General features: G+C 46.9%; 2 protein-coding genes across 2 annotated transcripts; one reads left to right on the top strand and one right to left on the bottom strand.

Moving 5' to 3' along the window:
- Positions 1-3,796: 3,796 nt before the first annotated feature.
- LOC135816635 (ABC transporter ced-7-like) lies at positions 3,797-5,391 on the bottom strand. The gene is made up of 2 exons (XM_065329794.1): positions 4,973-5,391; positions 3,797-4,126 (listed from the first exon to the last, which is right to left on the bottom strand). Exons 1-2 carry the CDS (start codon positions 5,210-5,212, stop codon positions 4,046-4,048), a joined length of 321 nt encoding a protein of 106 aa, XP_065185866.1. The 5' UTR covers positions 5,213-5,391; the 3' UTR covers positions 3,797-4,045.
- Positions 5,392-7,098: 1,707 nt separating this feature from the next.
- On the top strand, positions 7,099-9,390 carry LOC135816829 (uncharacterized). The gene is made up of 3 exons (XM_065329929.1): positions 7,099-8,325; positions 8,580-8,642; positions 9,148-9,390. The coding sequence occupies exons 1-3, from the start codon at positions 7,099-7,101 to the stop codon at positions 9,388-9,390; spliced, it is 1,533 nt and encodes a 510-aa protein (XP_065186001.1).
- Positions 9,391-14,151: the final 4,761 nt, after the last annotated feature.

Below are 14,151 nucleotides of genomic sequence, written 5' to 3'. Positions count from 1 at the left end.
CAGATTTCCCTTTGGTGCGTCCATGGAGCCATGAATAGCCCTTTCCCAAAGATGCTCGCCAATTTTTTCGCAACTTTTTGTTGTTTTGGAAGAAATCGCAACTTTCGCAACTTTCTTCATTTTGCAAACTAGTTCGCAACTTTTAGGCAACTGTTTTCATGGAAACGCCTTGGAGGAGACCATTCTTCAATGCGACGGACCGGACCCCACGATAGGCGGTCAGTAGGCCTTGACGGATTATGCTAGCATAATTTTTCGCATAATTCCTACCAAAATCGAATAATCGCATAATTCGAGGCAAATTGCATACGAATCGCATAAAATTGTAATAATCCGCCTGTTCGCATCAAATTCCATACGGTTGTACATGTTCTACAAGTACAAGTACAAGTAGATGCACTAGGAAGTTGTAGGTTTACGACTCCCTTGATAACATGTCCAGTCCACTACAATCAGTGATGGTCGTAGCTAGGTCGGACGGTGCGCTGACCCCGTTGAACTTTTGCTACCACAGTACAACGCCCTCTACAAAAAAATTCCCCTGTTATTTTGCACAGAACCATTAAACATTAGCAGCATATGTGAGCATAATGCGGCATAATATGATAACTCTTAGCATAAAAATAGCATAATTCTGCAATTTTTTCAGCAATGCGAAAAGCATAATTTCACGAAAATATTAGCATAATCCGTCAAGGCCTAGCGGTCAGCCTTTGGGTCATCCTAATAAAGTTATTATTATTATTATTGAAGTGTCTGTGATGCTCCGCTTCAACAAGAAGTGCTGAAACATTGCACCAAATTATCATGATGGATGTACTTCTCATGTCACAGCACAGAGCATGCTGCTATGTCATGAATGCTGTGCAAAGGTTCAACAAAAAAGGACAATGACTCATTCCAAGTCTGTTCATTTTCCTAAACATGTTTCACGCTGTGAACATTATGCATTCATAATACTTCAAAGTACGATTGACTCCACTCAGGAAGTTGTGCTGTGCCAGCGTTTTCCATTTCCGCTTCTTTATTGGTTGTTTTTGGCATCATTATGCACAAGAACTGGCTCATTTTGAGTTGCGATATAAGCAACTTTTGAGCTTTTTCTGAAAATATGGATGCGATTTCAGCAACTTTCACTTATTGTGGCATGGTTGCGAAAAGCATAAGCTGCAAAATATTTTGGCATCTTTGGGAAAGGGCTAGCCATGAAGCCGAGACCTCTGGAAAAAAAAAGAAAAGAAAAAAAGCAGAGAACCCAGCAACGGTGACGCGGAGCAGCGGTCAAACGACTTGTGATGCTGGTGGAGATGATGGAGCCATGTTGGAGGCTGATAAGGAGTGCAGTGAGACTGAGCATCAAACGGATGATGAGGAAGTGACTGATGATGATGATGATGGTGGTGATGAGGACGATGATGATGAAGATGAGACGGAGGACGAGGATAAGGCGGAGGAGGTCGAAGGAAAGGAGCGGGATGAGACGGAAGAGAGCGACGTGAGCAAAAAGTCAGCTGTATTTTGTCACTTGTTATCACGTCCAGATTGTCTTGGTGTGTACGATGATTCTCACTTTTCTGTTTTGTGCCGTGCAAGTTATGTTAAGCAGTTGAAGGTTCTGGAAGCTGTATGTATTCGTGTGCATAATCCTGTTCTTTGTAAACAAAAGAAGCATGTAGTCGCGCTAAAGTTGTTCTCGTAGCTGGTTATCAGATGTAAATGTTGTGTCATGTTGCACTGTATCACCTCTTGCTTTGTGGCTGCACTCAGTTATATGCGTTAGCACTATGTTTGACACCTATTATGTAATGCTGTAGCACTTCCTTTGTTGTTCACACTTTTAATTAATTATGCTGTTATAAAATGTTCTATTGTTGTACACAGTACACTCAGTTCCGATACTATTCACTGATGAGCGGAACACGAAAATCGATTTTGAATAACATAAAAATCCTTAAAAATTCCATGAACTCGTTGTTGTCTGGCCATGTCTGCATCGATTATACTCCTAATTGCACTAATAAAAGAAAAAAACCTCGTTTCTCGTGATACATGTAGCTGCTTAGTGTTTCGACAGCACCTTTAGCTCTTAGTAGTCTTAGCTCTTACTCTCAACTCTCATTGTGTTGCACAATACAGTATAGTTGGTATTCCTTTACTCAAGTCACTGCATTTTGAGTATTTGTGTTATTTGTTCGTTTGGATGAGTTTGCCAGTACAATTCTTCTGGTGAGATGGCAACGAAAACGCTCCAGTATTGTAAGGATACGACACAGTAGATATTCTTATCATTGAAAGAAACACAACAAATCCACAGCCAGTGGGCACCGATTCGTTTTGACAGAACGTTCTTCTCTAGTGACTTCAGTGCTGGCATACATGTACAGTAAAACCTGTCTAAGACGACCACTGCTCAAGGGACCTTCAAAGTGTGGTCTCTGTAACCAGGTGGTCTCCTTTAGGCCTTGACGGATTATGCTAGCATAATTTTTCGCATAATTCCTACCAAAATCGAATAATTGCATACATGTAATTCGAGGCAAATTGCATACAAATTGCATAAATAATGGAATAATCCGCCTGTTCGCATCAAATTCCATAGAGTTGTACATGTATATGCACCAGGAAGTCATACATGTACATGTAGGTTTACGACTCCCTTGATAACATGTCCAGTCCACTACAATCAGTGACGGTCGTAGCTACAATTGTAGGTCGGACGGTGCGTAGACCCCGTTGAACTTTTGCTACTACAGTACAACGCCCTATACAAAAAAATTCCCTGTTATTTTGCACAGAACCATCATTATACATGTACATTAGCAGCATATGTGAGCATAATGCGGCATAATAGATAACTTTTAGCATAAAAATAGCATAATTCTGCAATTTTTCAGCAATGCGAAAAGCATAATTTCACGAAAATATTAGCATAATCCGTCAAGGCCTAGTCTCCTTATTATTATTATTATTATTATTAATTCAACATCTCCTGGCTCGTCAGAAGACTGCCAATATCATATGAGAAGTCGGGTGGTAGCCAACCACGGCGAACTGAATAATAAGGAGAGAAACAAAGAGAGTACTGCAAGGGGAGGCATGACGTAAATGGTGAGATTATTTAGGACGAAGAAGCTGAAGCTTGAACTCCTTAATGTCTGTGCATGCTTTAAGGCTAGTTGGCAGGGAAGACCAGAGAGTGTACGCAGAGAAGATAGGAGATTTCAGAAACAGGGAGGTATTGGCACGGGGTAATGAGAAGGAATGACGTGTTGATCTGGTGGACACAAACCAGTTATACTTAGCAAAGTGTTTGGGAGCCAGGTCTAACAAGATCATGTGTACAAGGATGCAAAGATGTTGCTGGTGTCGCTCTAAGAGGGGAGATACTGAAGCTAAACTGTAGAGACGTTGGGAGGAGAATGTTTGATTTTTGCGAAACAGGATTGTCGCCACAGAAGAATGCTCCCAGGTGCCGCACAAACACCTGGCGACCTTGCTGGGTGTTGTAATCAGCAACAGGTGATCCGATGAAGTAACCATAGAACATAGCCACCACGGATTCACACTAGAATACCTTTAGCCCATTGTGCAAGTGCAAAGAAGAGAGAGAGAGAGAGAGAGAGAGAGAGAGAGAGAGAGAGAGAGATAGAGATAGAGAGAGAGAGAGAGAGAGATAGAGAGAGAGAGATAGAGAGACACACACACACACACACAGAGAATGAGAGGGGAGCAAGAGACACATACAGAACGGGAGAGGACGCGAGAGGCGCTAACTCATAGAATGAAACCTTGTCATTCATCCTCTGCTACACATCGTGCAGTTTGCAATAGCAGACTGTAGGAAACCTAGTTGCTACACACAAGTACACACAAGTACAGTGGTCCCTCTATAATCCGGCACCATTTGTGCCACGAAAATCTGCTGGATTAGGGAGGGTGCTGGATTAACAAATCTGATTTACTGCTGCAATGTGCATGAAGAGGACATTTTGGCTACTGAAAAGTGTGCTGGTTTATCGAGGGTGCTGGATTATAAAGTGCCGGATTAGAGAGGGACGACTGTACATACCATGCCAGGCTCCACACCAAGACACATCTCATTGACGGCACGCTGCTCGCCATACATCTGCAGAAAGAGTACACAAGCATGCACACCCAAGCATGCACACCCAAGCATGCACACACACAAGCATGCACACACACACACACACGCATGCACACACACACAAGCATGCATACACACCTTGCATGCATACACAAGCAAGCATGCATACACAAGCAAGCATGCATACACGCACATGCACACACAAAAAACCAACACACGCGCATACACGCACATGCACACGGGCATGCAAACACAAATAGAGTTAAAATTTAACCCGACGCATAGAAAAGCAAAAGTGACCTTGAATGTATAGAAAAGAAACCCAGGAACCACAAGTTGCGCTAATGTCCACTAACACCACCAGTTACTAAACAATCAGCTCATGCGATAACATTGCGCGATAATTTATGCTTGGCTCTCCATCCGAGTCCGATCTTGAATCGGTGTGTACCATTCTCACAATACATTCTCACATTGCTTCATTGCCCAGACATAATTACTGCACATACAGAGCAGCAGTGCATTACTTGTACATCATAGCATTACATCATAGCATTGCATCATTACTCTACCACAATTGGTACGATCACTACGATGTCATAGTAGCAGCAATGCATACCATCATCACACACGCCAGCGTCACCAGTACAGTACTGTACTGTTCAGCATATCCTGCATCATTGCATGTTGACACGTAGCAAGACCTGCATCATTGCATGTTGACACGAAGCAAGACCTGCTGACATTGCTGTCAGAAGTACAGGGCATACTAGAACTCGGTGTGCACGTTCAACGTTGGTTTTAAATAGGTGAGATTATCATTATTATCAAGAGATGCGGCATATTATACTAGTAGTGCCAGCGTACCTTGGTTAAATTCTTCAGCAAAAGCAGGCTATTTTCACAGTTCCCCGACAAGACCCGCTGCCTCTCCTCCGCCACATCTTTATCCAGGACACTGTCTTGAGAATCTCCCACGGAGCTCTGACCATTGCCCTCATTGACATTGTCATCATCATCGTCGTCATCATCGTACAGCCCCCTGTATAGTGATGTGTTGACCGAGCTACGGCCACCAAGACCAGACAGCAGGCTAAGAGATGACATGCTGGGTGTGTGGCTGCTGCTACTGCTGCTGCTGGCACTGTGTGATTTGATTGATCTGCAAATGGGAGAATGAAGAGAAAGATCAGACTACAGTCAACCTTGTGAGTAACAACTTCCGGTGTAACAACAATTCACGAACAACGACACAATCTTCAAACCTACAGTCCATTCATCGGAAATAGTCCCGCTGGCTTTTGAAAGTCCGATTTGGGCCGAATTGAGGATCAAAAACCCACTTTAAATCTCGAAAATCTGGGTTTGGGATCTGCCTCTCCATACATTTTCCCATGGCATACCTGTACTAATTTTGTAAAACCTGGCTGGATTTCTGTTTCCCTGTTCTTGGACTTTCAGGTCTCAAATGTGGCAAGGAGTAATTGCACGGGTAACACAATGCAGGGTGTACTGTTGTTTTCATGATATCTACAACTACATATGTGCGGGAGACACCAAAAAGTTAGGGTGCCAGTTTCCAATGAATGGACTGTAGTAACCATATGGCTGCATACTTTCAGCCCGGCGGATAACGACAACTCGCAGATAACGACACTTTTTCTCATGCACAATCGACGGTCGCTAATAGCAAGGTTGACTGTACATAGTGTAAAGTGTAAACGCAGAAACGCTCTCATGCATTTCAACTTTGAATAATTCGTAAGCTGGCTTATCATGCGCCTGAAATCACCAGCGGCACACATACCCATGTGGCTCATATGAACACTTTTAAATGCTTTAGAACGTGGAACAAAGCGTTATTGCTGCGACTTGTTTCACGCTTACACGTTCTGAAGCTGCCCCCTTTGGCAAGATTGCCCGAAAAAAGGTGGTTTCCAGACACCAAAAAACTCAGACGGTGCACGCGCCTGCCCTTGCCGAGGATCTATGTGGACGTGGAGTCGGCCAAGCCGGATGACTGGTGCTGTGGAGGGGCCATGCTGGACACGTACACCGGGTCGGCTCGCACGCTAGTGTCGTCTGGCTTTATACGTGCGGCTAAGATGTGCAGCCAAGTGTCGGCGGTAAAGCAGGAGAAGCTCCTCGCCCTGGATGGCGAAGCCCTGCCGATTTCGGGGTCAATTTCACTAACGATTCGTCGCCTGGATGGACCCGTAAATTTGCCGCCTACCCGTGTTGTTGCGTTTGTAGTTCCTGAGCTGTCGGTTATTAATGCTGACCTGTTGCTGGGATCTGACCTTGTCCGTGCCATCGGTGGCGTCAGGTTGCAGTACTCTGAGTCAGGTGATCTGCAGTCCGTGTTGTTTGGTCCGTCACCCGCCAGTGCCGAGCCTGTGTCGTCTGTCGTAAGCGATGCTCTGCAGTCGCCGGATCAGCACCCGTCTCGGCATGTTAGCGTGGTGCAAGACGGTGAGGACGTGACGCTATCCGTCGAGGATGGTCAGATAAAGTGGCTAGCAGCTGAGCAGTGTTGGCAGGCAGCATGGAGGTGGAAGGACGACAGGCCACCTACCGGACGCATCGGCAGCGGCATTGGGGAGTACCCCCGGAAACTTAGTGATGATCAGGAGAAGCTGTTCCAGCATGAAGTGGACTCCTGGATCGGTAAAGGATGGCTCATCGAGCATGATGAAGCGGTACACAGAGCTCCTGCTGCAATTCTGCCATGGCTTGCAGTCAGCCAGGAGCACAAGCCTACTACACCAGTTAGGCCTTGCCTCGACTACCGTGCGCTGAACCGTGCCCTCGTGTCTCAGCCCGGTATGGATGCCTCCGTGTGTGGCGAGAAGTTGCGTGAGTGGCGTACGCACGATGCCAACGAGTATGAGATGTTGGATATTCGAAAGGCCTACCTGCAAGTCCGTATGTCACCTGAGTTGCTACGGTATCAGTGTGTGAAATAGAGGGGAAAGCTGTACGTGATGACCCGCATGGCTTTCGGGTTAAGTGTTGCACCGAAGTTCATGGACGTAATAGTCAAGTGGTGCACGCGCGATCACGATGGTGTTGACAATTACGTTGACGATCTGTACGTCCCGAAACCGCAGACGAAGGCTGTTGCGGATACCCTCGAGCGCTATGGCCTGCGCACGAAGCCAGCTGAGCCCGCCAATTCCGCCCGAGTACTTGGACTTCAGCTGTTTACGGGCCAAGATTGTCAAACCCGTTGGAAGCGTCGAGACGGAGTGAGTCTCGAGTGTGGCAAGCTGACCAAGCGTGGTGTATTCTCGTGGTGCGGCCGACTGGTATCGCACTATCCCGTGTGCTCGTGGCTACGACCTGCCTGCAGCTTTCTGAAGCGCCTAGCGTGTCGTGATGGTGGTGGTTGGGATGATGACGTCCCCAATGATGTGGTAACCTGTTGTGCCGAACTAGCAAGTCGCGTCCAAGATGAGGATCCGGCCACAGGCGTGTGGAATGCGTCAGTAAACGAGCAGCAGCTCACCGTGTGGTGCGATGCGTCTGATGTCGCATATGGCATTGTTGCCGAAGTTGGTGGTGAAGTCATGGAGGACAAGTCTTGGCTTCGCGATGCCGACGAGAAGAAACATATCAACATCGCAGAATTGGAAGCAGTAATCCGTGAGTTGTCGACGGCAGTCGAATGGAACGCCAGCAACATCCGTCTTGTCACTGATTCCAAGACCGTGTACGGCTGGGTGAAGTCGTGCCTGAACAATGAGCGGCGTGTCAAGGTGTCCGGTCTGAACGAAGTGTTGGTTCGCCAACGACTAAACATCATCGACGACATTGTCGCGACCGCGAAGCTGTCCGTCACCATTGAGTGGGTATCGTCCCAGCAGAACAAGGCTGACAAGCTGACGCGTGTCCCAGATTTGTTCATCCGCTGCTGGAAGAAATCAGCCAAGCCAGATGTAGTTGCTGCCGTCTCTGCACCCCCGAAGATTGTGAGTGCTATTGTGTTACAGGACATTCTTGATGCGCAGAAGTCTGATCCTGTTGTTGTTAGTGTGATTGAGTCAGTGCGTCATGGTCGTGAGATTTCCGACCCGGTATTTAAGAAATTGAAGTCTCAGTTGTCTGTATCTGATGATGGTTACTTGTATCGTAGTGTGAAGGTACCGCCGAATGATGTGCGTGTTGTACCAGTTGTGTCTCAGTCATTGCAGCAGCGAGTGGTGTGTCGTGCCCATGCTGTGAGCGGTCATTCCAGTTGGGAGACCACATGGAAGCTGTTGCGTGCGAGTTGTTTAGTAGTATGGCTGTTGTTTGTCAGTCGTGTGATGTGTGTGCTGCTGCTAATTCGAAGCGTGGGCCTGTTGCTGAGCCAACACGTCCGGTTATTCCATCTGGTCCGTGGAATGTAGTACAGCTCGATACCCTTGAGTTGGGTCCGAATAGAAGCCACCGGTATCATTGTGTTCTTGTCTGTACCGATATGTTTACTAAGTGGGTCGAGGTTGTCCCATTGGTTCGCCATGATGGTCCGTCTGTAGCAGCTGCGTTTGTGGATGTATGTTCCCGCTGGGGTGCCCCAGCAGTTGTACGTTGTGACAATGGAACAGAATTTGTCAATCAGGTAGTTACGTCTTTGTATGATGCATTTGGTGTAGAGGTGCGACATGGCGCAGTGCGACATGGCGCAGTGCGTCATCCGCAAAGTCAAGGTGGTGTAGAGCGTTTTAACCGGACTTTGCTGACTTTAATTCGCAAGACTGTGCAGGAATCCGACGATTGGGTGTCTGCTTTGAATGTATTATTGTACTATTATCGTATTCGTCCCCACTCTGCGCTTGGTGTTTCCCCAAGTGAAGCCATGTGTGGCTGGGTACCTCATGGCTTGATTGTGGACGATGAACGTTGTGACATGTCCCCCAGTGCATGGGTTGATAGCTTGTGTAGTAAAGCGGCTGTTGTGCGAGACTACGTGGAAAGTGAGTTGTCCTCTGCTGATTTTTGTTCAGCCTGTTGGGTGTGTGAACCCCTACAGTGTTGGTTCCACGGTGATGTTGCGGCAGGGAGATCGCCGCCAGAAGCGAACAGCCGTAATTGTTCAAGACACTAATGGTCGACATTCGGTGAAGACTGTCAATATTGATCTAATTAAGCCGTCAAGTGTGAGTGTGCCTGAGTATGATGATGCATGTGCTTCAAGTACTAGTGATTCTGATTCTGATGTACCAGCCCAACCTCTTCAAGTTGGTGGTCATCGTCTTCGCAACCGTGCTGGTCTCGTTCCTCCTGTTCGTTACCGTAGTTAACTGTTGACGTGATGTCACCAGGGGGAGGTGTGACAATATGACAATGTGTGTAGTGTGACGATACACTAGACACCCTTAGCAAACAACGGTAACGCTATTTTTTACGGTACTCGTACCTTGATCACCCAAATAGCGTTGAAGCTGCAGCATAAACGTTATGGGGGCTGATTTATCGTTGTGACCAACGGTACGTGTTTTAGCCAAATATTGCATAGTGACCGTACGCATTTCACCTTGTATCGCTTATATGGTGACAAAAATGGTTGTACCGCGCGAAATCAAAGCTATTCTCGTGGCAACAGCGTACTAAATATAGCGTGCATCTTGCTAAAGGTCGAACCCAAATCACGGTATTTTCCCCCTTACGATAATACCGTTACACCATAACGTTTTTTGCTAAGGGTGTCTATTGTGTGTGTAGACAAACATTACGATTATGTCACGTATTTGTTGTGGTGACAACTGTCATCAGTGTGTCATGCCTCTTACCTCATTGTAGCTTCATCCGTAGTCCGCTTCCATTGTCCTTGTTCTATATTCTAGTCTATTTCTTCTAGTGCTAGTCGTTTCACTTCTCATCTTTCCTTGAAGTAGTATATTTGAATTGTAATTGTTTTCCTGCAACGATCGCTCGTTGTGTTATTTATTTGTGTCTTGACTTCATTATTATTTCGCCAGCGCCTGCATGCACATGCTAGATTCTGTGCTCACGCGTGACTAATGATGTCATCGCTATGCCTTTGCTTGCTGCGCGTAGTCGCGTAGCTGGTCTTGTTGTTTTCTTTGCTTCGTTCGAGTTGCTGTTGCTCGACTTCGTTTTCTGATCTATTTTCTGCATTCAATGGTGGCCGTGATGGCTGTCGCTGCAATAGCAGCTTCAGCCACGACGGGCCTCTATCGGTTGCTCTGCCGCCATTTTGGATGCCATGTTAGACGTGTCTTTTCCTGGCCAAAGTGCTGGTGATTTTGTGTTCTTGTTGTTCTTTTCTTGTTCTCTCTCCTTTTCCTACTTGCATTTTTCGTGATTCATACATTTCCACCAAGAGGCTGCCGTTTGCGCTGGTGTGTTGTGTTGGGCGAAGAGGGGTGATAGAGAGACTAGATAGCTCCAGTTCTCCCACAAGAGAGAGACAGAGAGAGAGAGAGGGGGGAGAGAGAGGGGAGAGAGAGAAGTGACAGGTTGTTATGGAACTTCAGTCACGCAGGTATGCACGCCAACTCGATCAACAGGCAGTACGAAAGTAATTAGTTGTTATTCAGGGAAGAACATTTCAGAGAGAGAGAAACAAGTCGAGAGCAAAACGACAACATAAGAACTACTAATGAACTCATGGCAAAGAGTTCCCAAAAGGCCACTGAGTACAGCCAACTCAGATGAAGCATACTTATGGAGTATCGGGCTAGAGCGATACTGTATTATACTGAGTGCGGTGGGACGACTTCTACGCACAGCACGCAAGACTCGCAACAAAGCACCATACCGGAAATAACGATAGCATGATAAGACTGAAACTGAAAGCGTGCATACAGCAAGCAATGCCAAACAAAGGAAACACATCCATGCATCGTGTGCAGCAGACCACGATGATTGATGAAAGGGCAAACTAGAATTAAACTGTCATACTGGGTGAAACACTACCCATGTAGGCTTGTATGCTTACAGCATGCATGATCAATGAATAGTGAAGCAATAGACAGATAGATAGGTTCAGTTATATAATTATACATTACAAGGTGCGTGCAGAGAAAGAAAAATTAGAAAATGAAAAGAAAGTGGGGACCGACAGTGCATGTACATCAGAATCGGAGGGGAATAGGACAGACAGTGATTGTGCCGTCTACACCCAACGGACTACTACTGCTAGTACTAAGTAGACCAAACTGTGTGAGAATTTTATCAACCTGTATCTCCAAGGGAGTGCAGAATGATGTGCCTGTTCTTAAAATACGGACAGATAATTCCGCTGACGTAATAACTCCAGGAGAAACGCTATAATTAGTATAAACACAGTTGCCAGAGAAACACAAGCACAAAGTCTACCTGAGAACAGCGACCATGGTTTTGCTGGCGGTGCCACGTTCTTGTGAGAGTCCCGATTTGCATCCTCCAACTCCTTTGCATCGCGTTTGAATTGTTCTTGGAGCTCTAAGAACTCATCATCATAGCTTTCCACCCTTGCCATGATGATGAATGGATACTGCGGCCGTGCTGGGTCGCGTCCAGGTGGCAACTTAGGATTTTCACTCTTTAAGTTGGTGAGGATTTTGTAAATGCGATTGCGCTCAGCCCGCACTTGCTGGACGTCGTTGAACTGGCTAACGTATAACACCGATTTTTCCTTACGTCTTCTCTCCTCCGTGACGGCATCCCCATTCTGTGCCACCTGATGCACATCACCATCCTCCTCCTCCGCCCTGTTGCCCTCATTTTGTGTGTTGGCCTGCTGATTTTGATTGTGCTCTCCAGCTGGTGCACCATCTCCCTGGATAAATTGCCAATGTATGCCAGAATTTGCCGGCGGTCTGAGAGCATTCCTGCGAATCCACGCGGTCATGTTGTTGTTCCGGTTCACGATGCTTATGTGCAGTAACCAAATCTCTCCCGTGGTCTCCCCACGGCTCTGAGCCGTCAGGCGTTCAGCGAAATCACGCTTTGTGATAGCGTCGGGAGCCGGGCCTGCCATTGTGGATAATGAGGACGAAGAAAGGGTTTGTGAGATCGGAAATTGGACCAGGACGAAGGGGATTGACTGACTTGGGCGACTATAAACTCAGGGATACCACTCCAAGCATCGCGTGGAGTGACTTTGAATCGACTGCTCTCTGGATTTCAGAAGGGCATATGCGAGCTGAGAAGTACAATGTACATGATTGCACATGTACAGCAATCATGTGCGCCCTCTCGATCTTTGACTGTGCATGATGGTAGGAAAGCCTACGGCCACAGACATGGATATGGCTCGATCTCGGGCCTAAGCCAAGGCAAAGCTTTAAAGGCTAAATGAAGCGGTGCATGTCCGGGACACTCCATACCTGTACAGTACAATGGGTGAGCAGTCACTGAGCACTCAGTGACTGTCGACATAATGATAACACTCTGGACTTCGGTGACAACATCGACCCTAACCGTAAAAGGAAACACTGTAGTCGTTTGGGTTTCGCTACCTGTCACTTTCACAGGTACTTTGACAGTCCTTCGTTGACGAACACAGCACAGGACGGACAGCACAGGACGGACGTACATAATAATGACTGTATCAGTGTATGGTGAAGCTAGGTTGATGTACGGGCGAAGAACTGGGTGGACGAACACCGAGATGAAACGCAACGCATTTTGAGTGCGGTGCAGATGTGACTAGCTGGCGTTAGTACATACAATCATCATGCACATTGTACATGTATAGTGAAACCTGTCTAAAAGACGACCGCTCAGGGGCCTTCAAAATCTGGTCTCTGTTACCAGGTGGTCTCCTTATCCAGGGTCATTTGACTGGAAATAGCATCCCTCGGTCCTGGTAGCACTGGTCTTCTGGAACAGGTGGTCGCCTTATCCGAGTGGTCGCCTTCACAGGTTTTACTGTACCAGTTACAGTAACTGCTTCCTGTTGGCTGCGGGATCTAGGAAGCGTCCGACCTGGTGTCACCATGAATCCTACAGGATAGTAGCAATCTGTCTACTAACCATGGTTGATAGCATGCTAGCAGACACATGTCGCTGTCAGTGTGACGGTGGTATGAGCTGACACATAATGTAAACAGATGCAAAAACTAAAAAGAAGAAGAAAGAAAGCAAAGTTACTAGTACTAGTAGTAGTTCGCAGTCCGCGTTACCTAATGCTACATGGTATAGAACAGACTAGAGGGTTGTGTTGATCTAACTACATGCGGTGAGACGGCATCTTTGCCTGTAAATCTGATGAAGTAAAATAGAACAACAACAACATGTATAACTGCTGAAGTAAACTTGCCAGTTACTAAACGGTAAAGTAATGTTCACATATTCGCGATACCACCGGCTGAGAAACACACGTGACCAGCTTAGGAGGTTGCTCACTACAATCTCAGTACTACTGTACAGGAAATTCGGGCAGGTTGGGCAAGTGTGTCTAGCACCTCCCATTGTTCCATCGTATCGCTCCGGCTGTTGGTCACCATGGCATTCACCCATGCCAGCCAGTCTTGTTTAGACAGAACGCCTCGCGATAATATTTAGAAAAGCGATCCTGTCAGCTTTTCTATTATTGTGTTCACATGGCAAGAAAAACGACATCGCTATGCTACGTAAGTTTCTACGTAAGGTGCTCGGTATTTGCCCTGGAGGGTGAAAGGCTCCGGTATCGCTCTGCCATCTTGGAAGATGGTGCTCGTCTTGATGTGGCGGCATCTGGTGTCTGGGGAAGTCGTTTTGAGCGCACGTTCTGTGATGTTCGGGTTTTTAACCCTCATGCGCGCTCGAACACTTCCTCAACTCCCGCGTCCACCTATGCCAAGCACGAACAGCAGAAGAGAAGGGCCTACGAAGAACGCGTCAGGGAGGTGGAGCATGCTTCCTTTCTCCCACTGGTATTCAGTGCATCTGGTGGGTGCGGCAAGGTAGCCCACGCTTTCCTGAAGCGTCTTGGCCATATGGTTTCGGAGAAGCGGCATGAACCCTACTCCTCCGTCATGTCCTGGATCCGCTCTCTTGTCTCCTTTGCTTTGGTTCGATCCTGCAACATGAGCCTCCGTGGTCACCGTGCTTCTCCCTACCGCAGTCGTTTG

This window comes from Sycon ciliatum, chromosome 5 (assembly GCF_964019385.1).
Source record: "Sycon ciliatum chromosome 5, ocSycCili1.1, whole genome shotgun sequence".
Taxonomy (NCBI): domain Eukaryota; kingdom Metazoa; phylum Porifera; class Calcarea; order Leucosolenida; family Sycettidae; genus Sycon; species Sycon ciliatum.
The sequence above is the reverse complement of the archived record's forward strand: the minus strand, read 5'-3'. Positions and strand labels throughout refer to the sequence as shown.